The following is an 8,487-nucleotide window of genomic DNA, read 5'->3' as shown; positions in this document are numbered from 1 at the left end:
TGTGCAAGCTGCAAAGAGAGGGAGGGTGTAAGCAAACAAACTAACTATCCCAATCTTGGGTGTTTTTTTCCTCTTGTAGACTAAAACTGGAAACTTTAGGCTAAATGTGATATGACCATTCTGTTGATGTTTCAACAAGACACCACATTAAAAAAAAAATCTCTAAAAATTATTTTACGGAAGTCAGAAATGATCAATTTTGTAAAATTGTATATGAACCACAGTGAATTTTAGTTGGTTCACAATCCAGATTTCTTCAGAGACTCAGGGGACATTGTTGAAATGTCAGTAGGTGCGTTGAGCCACTGTCTTCAGTGCGTAGTCATGATTCTGCAGACATTGATTGTAAGAAACCATTCAACAATGAATTTTTTGCCAAGGACCAATTTGTATCAGACTGCTGAAGAAAGGTTCATATTAGAGGTTGAGTGAAGGGTTACAACAGCTAATTATTAAAATATTTAATGAAATGCAGAAATTTCTCCTCTTCTTTAGCATCTTCTTAGATTCTTATTCAACAGAAGAAGCCAATCAACCACTGTTAGAAAGATTTCAAAAAAATCAGAACTCAAACCAGTGCATAATTTGTCTTGGCATCAATTTTTGTTATGCTGTTAAATTGGTCATTCCAAAGAGCTTTTCATTAGCATCAATTACTTCAACTAGTCATATGAGGATATCTGGGAGGGGGGGGGGACTAATCTTTAGAATTTTCATTTCATAATAAAAGCATAAATTAAATTCTGTTACAAATAACATTTTATGGTTTTAATTCAAAAGAATATTCCTTAAATTGCTGGGAGGGGGGAGATTAATATCTTCTATGGCATTTGTAGATTTTTTTTTGTTGTCATATTGAGTGTTTTCTCAACCATATAAATTATTTATTGTTGTATATGGAAATATTTTGGTTAAATATTGGTCCTCATGAGAATAAAAAAAACAAAAAAAACTTGCTAACAGGTTGAAAGATTTTCTTAACCAGATGTGTAAAAAAAAAAAAAAAAAAAAAAAAAAAATTCCTATAGCCAAATAGCCCAAGATTATAATAGTTTTGCTTTCAGTTGATTACACAGAAGTTGCAAATTTACCCAGGAGGTGGGGAGAGCAAAAATGTCCCCTTTTTTCAAAGGAGGAAGGAAGGGAGGATGGGGTTGAAAAAGAAAATTGATTTTTTTCCCAATATAATAACGATACTGTTTTTTCTCTTTTAATATTCAAAGCCAGATGAGATTTATTCAATTTTTTTTTTATTTATTTTTTTATTTTTAAAATCCAGTTTAGGCCAGTGTCTGCCGTCTGCTGTCAGTGCCATCAGCCTGCAGTCGAACAAAGTAATTTTCCTGCAGTCGGACTGGCCGGCAGTGAGTGGGCGGCAGCAGGCAGGCAGAGGGGAGGGAGAAATGAGGAGTGAGCACTGCACCAACATAGCACAGCAGTTGCCACCATTATTTATTTATTTTTTTTTTCACAAGTGGTGGCGTCAGCAGAGGAGGGAAGTGGATGGGTGGAACTTAACACATCTCTTAAAACACACATACATATACACACACGTGGAACAGTTGCATTAATATTACAAATGGCTTAAAAATTAGGATTAATAGTTACAAAAATAAAAATTAGGATTAATAGTTACGAAAATAAAAACGTGGTTATCTTATAATTAAGGTGCTAAATTCCTAATTATACTAGAATTGTTGTAAATTTACTGAAATTGATTTGCCTCTTGAAAAACCAACATTGTGATAATTTAAGGAGTTTGAAAACTACCAAAAGAAATAAAAAACTGCCCTTCTATAAAGAATACTTAAGAGGGAAGAAAAAAAAAAAGAAAAAAAAATGAACATCCTCAGATTCAGGATTTTTATATCAATTACTCTTATCACTTTCAAGAAAAACATACATACTTTAAATGCACACATTTTCTATGAATGCATTTATTGAAAATGTTAAGGGTTGGTTGGAGTAGGGGTTGGAAGTTTAAAAAAAAAAAAAAATTCCAATTTCTTTTTTTTTTTTCCTGCTTTGCTCGCTTTCTCTCCTCCTCCCTAATTCAGCCTCCTGCTGCTCCCAACGTCAGTCATCACCCTGCTACAATCAGTCGTAGCTCCTCTGCACCCCTCATTTTGTCTTCACTTACTGCACAATTCCTCCTCCTCCTCCTCCTTCAGTACGCTTGTGACACTCACACGTGCAGCAGACTTGTCGTCGTCATCGTCGTCGAGTGGGTTTTTGTAGGTTTCTTCTCTCTTCGGCGGTCAGACAGACACTGCAGCCTCGTACACTGGTAGTTAGTTGTATCCTCTGCCTTCTTGTATCAAGCCTACTTTTCCTGCCACAGGGGGGGCTGCACCAGCGCGGCCTCTAGTGGAAAGGACCCTGAGACAGCTGCGAGGCGTAGAACATCCTGTCGCCTTGATAAGTGGAATCTTGTGAAAGCAAGCCGTCAGCTTGAGACTTGAAATCATCACCCAAAAAGCTATCCTAAAAAGTTGAAAAAAAAAAAAAAAAAAAAAAATTTTTTTTTAAATGTATAAATAAAAAAGTGCTAAATGAGATTGGCACTTGTGATAAACAAAAATGAAGAAAAACTTTTATAATTGTACTTATTGAATGAAGATTTGTAGGTTTTAAAAATTGATCAAGTTTTTTTTTTTTTTTTTTATGGAAAGCAAATTTACTGTTTTTTACCGACAAGTGACAGACAGAGCCATATTTCTTCAGAGAACATAATGAAGGGAGGTAATCAGTGATTATTGAATTTCTACTTGTATTTGGGGGTTATCTGCCCTTGTCCACCGATTTGTTGATTCCATTTTTTTTAATCCAGAGTAAATTTAAAAAAAAAAAAAAAAAACTTAATCAAATTATATTATTTTGGGAATTTTTCATCCATTCCACGACTGGTATGTACATAATACAGACATTTCTGTATTTTAATTTTAAATGCCGCAATAAGTGCTAATCTGAATAAGCATGTGAAAAATAAAAACTTTCCAAACTTTTATGAATTTGGATGCACCAACTTCAAGAAAATTGTTCATCTATAAGCCACTAAGAATAACATTTTCAAAATAGGACATAATTTACACTACAGGTTTAAATGCTTACTAGACACCACACTCAACTGTTTTTGTTTTTCTGGGCAGAGGTTTGTCAAGACAATCTGGGACAAGATTACTTCACTTTGCAAGTAAATCCTGAAAAATAACAGTATTCAATTCCAAATAAGATCCCTCTCAGCATGGCTACACACTGACCCATCGAGTAAGGATACCTTGAGTAACACCATTAAACTAGATACTCTACCAAACCAGAGAAATTCTTGTCCTGGAATTTGTCAAGATCACAAGAAAGAAACTATAAATGGTCAAATTAATTACCATTTTTCAAGAGGAAAATTAATATTCTTCACCGCTTTAACTTTGAGAAAAAGGGAGAACCTTAAATGAACATTCAGATATCTATATTTCTCAAAGAAATTAAATGTTAGCTCCAGAAAATGACGCCCTTGATTTTTAAGAGTTAACTGAAAGCTCAAATCTGATGTGCACAGTTATGTCCATGAATCTCTGCCTGGCAGTGTCATGCTCAAGTTTTAAACAGCATTTTAGATAATTCACAATTTCATTAAATAACATTTTTAAGTGACACATCAAAGATATGCATCTATTCAATCACACTTAACAGTGTAAATACTATTTCAAACTTAAGATGCACCGATTTTTTTTTTTTTTTTTTTTTTTTTTTAAATATTTTCAAAGATAATTTACTTGAAAGAAATGTGGAAAATTTATTAAATTGAACTTAGTTTCTCACAATTCATTAAATTGGAATCTAACAAACGTTGTATACACGGCCGAACTACAAAAGCCTGAAATTTTCATAACTATTTAAAACTTGCTAAAATAATTAATGATTACAAACTTTTTGAAAAGAAAAAAAATGGTTAAGTAACCTTGAAATACTCATAGCACTTGTAAATCCCTCAACATACATACTCCCAACTAACTTGACAAGCAGCAAAATCCCACTCCTTCAGAGTTCCTAAATGCTTCTATTCTAATAGTTTATTCCCTTGGACTATTGACTGATAGACTTTGGAATTTCTTGTTTCTTGCTTTCCTGATTGTTTAAATACAACATGAACAGACATTTCATTGCTTAACTCAATCCTCTGTAGACACGAGTCCAATTCTTAAATCCGAGTGGCAATACACCTTGTTTGGAATGAGGGAGGAAAAAAAGGCAAGTGTTTACCTGGGAAAGTTCCGGTTGCGAAAGACCAGAGAGACCCGGTTGACTCATCTGGAAAGGTTGACTCATAGACAATTGACCTTGAGTCAGTGGACCTTGTGAAAATGGCTGAGAGATCTCCTACAAAAAGAAAAATTGAACCATCGGTCATTTAATTTCACCATGCATTTTTTTTTTTTCACAATATAAAAGAAATTTTTTTGCAAACATTTAAAATCTGTTAAGATTTTTGTTTGACAAACCAACATTTAAAAGATGTCTGCTGACAAAGAAATTTTTTTTAAGATTCATCACAATATCAGCATTTTTAGGATAGTCCTTTAAAATAAAAATAAAGTTATATTTTCTTTTTTTTTTTTTTTTTTTTTTTTTAGATGAAAAAATTGATAAACTGTATTATTTGGACAGCTATTTCAATTATTATATTCATATTTTGATCGATGTAACCTCAGACATTTATTTTTTTTGAACTTGGGAACCACAACTGAACCTTTAAATCCAATAAAGTAGAATGTTCTCATTTCATCAGCTTTGTCTATGTGAAGTGTTACTTTGTAGTTCTTCATTATCATCGCTTGCAGTAATAATTGAATTTTCAATTCGCAGAAAACTGTAGTATTAAACTTCTAGTCAAAATCCACGCTAAAATTGTCTACATTGCATAACAGTACAAAAATATAGGTTAACAATTATAAGAGTCTTCTTAAGATGAAATCCTTACCACAAACAATAACTAAGAATAAGATAAAATGCAGATATTGTGTACTCATACAAATGAGATCAGATTTTAAAAGTAAATTAGTTGGTTGTTTTTGTTTTACGGCATATCAACCTTTTTCAGGTTATTTAATGCTGAATCTAGTGATTTTGAGGAACGATTTTTTAAATGGAGTATATTTGTTTTTTAAGTCGGATAGTTGGGACCCTAACAGGTACTACTACTCCGGGTCAGAGTGAACCTGGGAGCAATAGCAATTAAAGGGTGACTCCACACTCCCCAAGGCCCGCAAGCTGGGGCCTCACCATCGGATATAGTTTTAGGTTATCTTTTTAAATTTTTTTTATAAAGGCCAATTTTTTTAAGATATGAGAGTATGGTGTGGGGATTGTTTTTATCAAATAACACTTTAATATTGTTTTCTTTATAGAATCGATTTGTTACTGTTACAAAATCAGTACATTCAATTAATGTGTTTGATTGTGAGTGGTGTTTGACAAGGTATACAGATGGGTTGGCTTTCTTTTTTTTAGGAGATATGAGTGGGTTAAGTGAGTATGGCCTATTTTTATTCTTGTTAGTTTGACTTCTTTTCTGTTTAATTTCGTATTTTGTTTTTCGATTTTGGGCATGATTTCGTGAAGTTTGTTGTTAGGGTGTTCATTCAAGTAGGTTTGCCATTTCTCTGTTGCATATGCGTTGATACGTCTTTTTAGATCTATGTATGGAATTTTAAAATTTGCATTGATTGGGAGATTTAAGGTGTTTTTTTGCTGCTGAATCTGCTAATTCATTACCTTTACTACCGGAATGGCTCAGTATCCAGCAGAAAATGATTTTTTTTATTGTTTAATTCAGTTAATTTTTGGAGCAATTTTGCAATTAGGGGGTTGTCCATCTTTTTATTTTAATCGCTTTTAGAGTAGATTGGGAGTCTGAAAGGATTATAAATTTGTTCTGTTTTGTTATTGGAGGCGAGTTTGAGAGCTAGGATTAGAGCATGTATTTCAGCACTGAAGACTGAAGTTTCTTTTGGGAGGTTTGATTGTTTTTTTTATTCATTTATTGAGTATTGCTGCACTGGCTGTTGCATTATTTTGTTTAGACCCATCTGTATAGATGTGTGTGTGGTCTGGATACTTTTCTTTGATTTTATCGAGATCATCATGATAAGTTATTGGATGAGTATGTTTCTTTTCGTATTTACTTAAACTTAGGTCGATGTTAGGGGGTACGATTTTACAGGGAGGGGTTTTGAGTAGGACAATTTCGTCAATTTTGGTTATGGGTAGATTTGATTCTTTGGAAATTGATTTTATTGTAAGTCCAAAGGTTTTGATTGCATTTTCTTTTTGGTCGAAAAGGTGTTTACGGTTTGGATTTAAAGTGCCATTGTGTGCTGGGTTTGTGGGGTTGGCTGTAAGTTTTGTGCAGTATTTTAGACCAAGGTTTTGATTTCTAAGCATTGGAGGAGTTTCATGTGCTTCTGCATACAAGCTTTCTACAGGGGAGGTTGGAAATGCTCCTAGTGCTAGTCTTAGTCCGGAGTGGCATATTGTGTTGAGGGTTTTTAGATAGGACTTTCTGGTGGATTGATATATGAAGCTACCATAATCTATTTTTGATCTAATGCTCTATATAGTTTGAGTAGTGTGTTCTTGTCAGCTCCCCAATCTGTATGGGCGATGACTCATAGGAGTTGTAATGCTTTATTACATTTGGTTTTGATGTGATTGATGTGTGGAATGAAATTTAGTTTTTTGTCAAAAATGATTCCCAGGTGCTTGTGTTTGTTTATGAATGGAATTTTTTCACCTTCAATCTGTAAGGATAGGTCAGGGTGGAGTTTGCGTTGGTTATAGAAATGGATGCATTTTGTTTTAGTTTTGGAGAATTTGAAACCATTTTTCGTTGCCCATTTATTAATTTTATTTATGTTATGTTGTAGTTTTCTTTCAATAGTGTGAATGTATTTAGATCTGTAGCTGATTGAGCAGTCATCTACATATAAGGAGCTATGTATATCAGATGTTACGTGTTCCTTATTGATAAAAGCTTCTCTGATGTCATTTTCAAGGCTATACATCCATCCTTGATCTTTTTTGTATCCACACTGGATTTTAGAAATTATTTTGTTGTCATCTAGATACCATATAAGACGGTAGTTAATCATTCTTTCAAACATTTTGCATAGGCAGCTTGTGAGAGCCATTGGTTTGTAGTTTTCTGGGTTTGATGTATCTTTTCCCAATTTGGGTATCGGTGTTATTGTTGCATTTTCCCATGAAGTCGTGAAATCTTGTTTCACGTATTTTATTATAAATTTTGAGAAGGAGTTTTAATGATTCGGGCGGAATTTCTTTAAGGAAGCTGTAGTGCACTTCATCTGGTCCTACAGCTGAGTTATGGGATTTTTCTATGGCGGTTTCTAGTTCATTGAGCGAGAAGATTTCATTGTAAGGCTCTTGGTTTTTGGAGTTACAGTTTATCTTGTACTTTTCTCCATGTTTCTTAAGTATTTGAAATATTGTAGTGTTTTGATGATGAGTTTTCAGCAAAGGTTTAAGCTAGTGTCTTAGCAATATCTTTTTTATCAGTTATTTTCTGTTTATTTGTGAGAAGGTGTTTGATTGGATTCAGATTATATTTTCCAGTTATTTTCCTAATCATTTCCCAGACGGTTTTGGGTTTAGTGGTGATGTTGATTTTGTTGACAAATTGTTGCCAGCAGGATCTTTTGGATTCTTTAATTGTTTTTCGAGTTTTAGCTCTTTGGTGTTAGTATTCTATTAAGTTGTTGGTTGTTTTTTAAAATTTTCTTAAGGCTGCCTTTCTCTGTCTAATGGCCGTTTTACATTCTGGATTGAACCAGGGTTTTTTTTTTTTTTCCAGGAGGAGAATTTTTGGGTATGCATTTTTTGGCTATTGTTATGAGTACTTCCGTGAATTCTTCTATTGTTTGGATTTGATGTTCTCTAATTTTAGTGAACAAAGTTCTTTAAATTCGGCCCAATTGGCTTTGTTTGTGTTCCACCTGTAATTGATTATAATAGGGAAGTGATCACTTCCACAGGGTTCTTCGTAAGTCCATGTATAATCCAAGAAGCTTGATGGATCACACATGGTAAGATCAATGGCACTAGTTGATCCGTTTGTTGGATTTAAGTATGTGGGATTTTTTGATTGAGAAGGCATAAGTTATTTTTGTTAATTGTTCAATTTTGTTTCCTTTTGAGTTTGTGACTTCACATCCCCATAATGTACTGTGGCAGTTAAAGTCTCCTAGGAGAATGAATGGTGAAGGTAGTTGTTTTATTAGATTTTCTAGTTCATTTTCATTTATTGGTTCATGAGGAGGGAGGTATATTGAGCAGATTGTGATTGTTTTGTGTAATGTGACTTGAGCTGTAATTGCATGAAGGCCTGTGTTATGGAAATAGTTGTATTGTTCATAGTTTGGGGTTTTGAAATGGTTATTGTTTTGTAGGAAGGTTTCTTATAAGCAGATAATG

At 33.5% G+C, this 8,487-nt stretch overlaps 1 protein-coding gene across 2 annotated transcripts in view; it reads right to left on the bottom strand.

The window, feature by feature from the left end:
* Window positions 1-1,242: 1,242 nt before the first annotated feature.
* Window positions 1,243-8,487, bottom strand: part of LOC145284837 (regulator of nonsense transcripts 1-like) — a 125,403-nt gene continuing 118,158 nt past the window's right edge. Inside the window, exons 23-24 of one of the 2 annotated variants that reach the window (XM_080133816.1) lie at window positions 4,261-4,377; window positions 1,243-2,484 (exon numbers count right to left, since the gene is read on the bottom strand). In XM_080133816.1, coding sequence (XP_079989942.1) covers window positions 2,365-2,484; window positions 4,261-4,377 — 237 coding nt within the window. In that variant the 3' untranslated portion in view covers window positions 1,243-2,364. The remainder of the gene's footprint in view (window positions 2,485-4,260; window positions 4,378-8,487) is intronic. The other variant, XM_080133815.1, reaches the window with a different exon arrangement.

This window comes from Euprymna scolopes, chromosome 9 (genome assembly GCF_053919585.1).
Source record: "Euprymna scolopes isolate OS-2025 chromosome 9, ASM5391958v1, whole genome shotgun sequence".
Taxonomy (NCBI): Eukaryota; Metazoa; Mollusca; class Cephalopoda; order Sepiida; family Sepiolidae; genus Euprymna; species Euprymna scolopes.
This window is presented reverse-complemented; position numbering and strand designations above follow the sequence as displayed.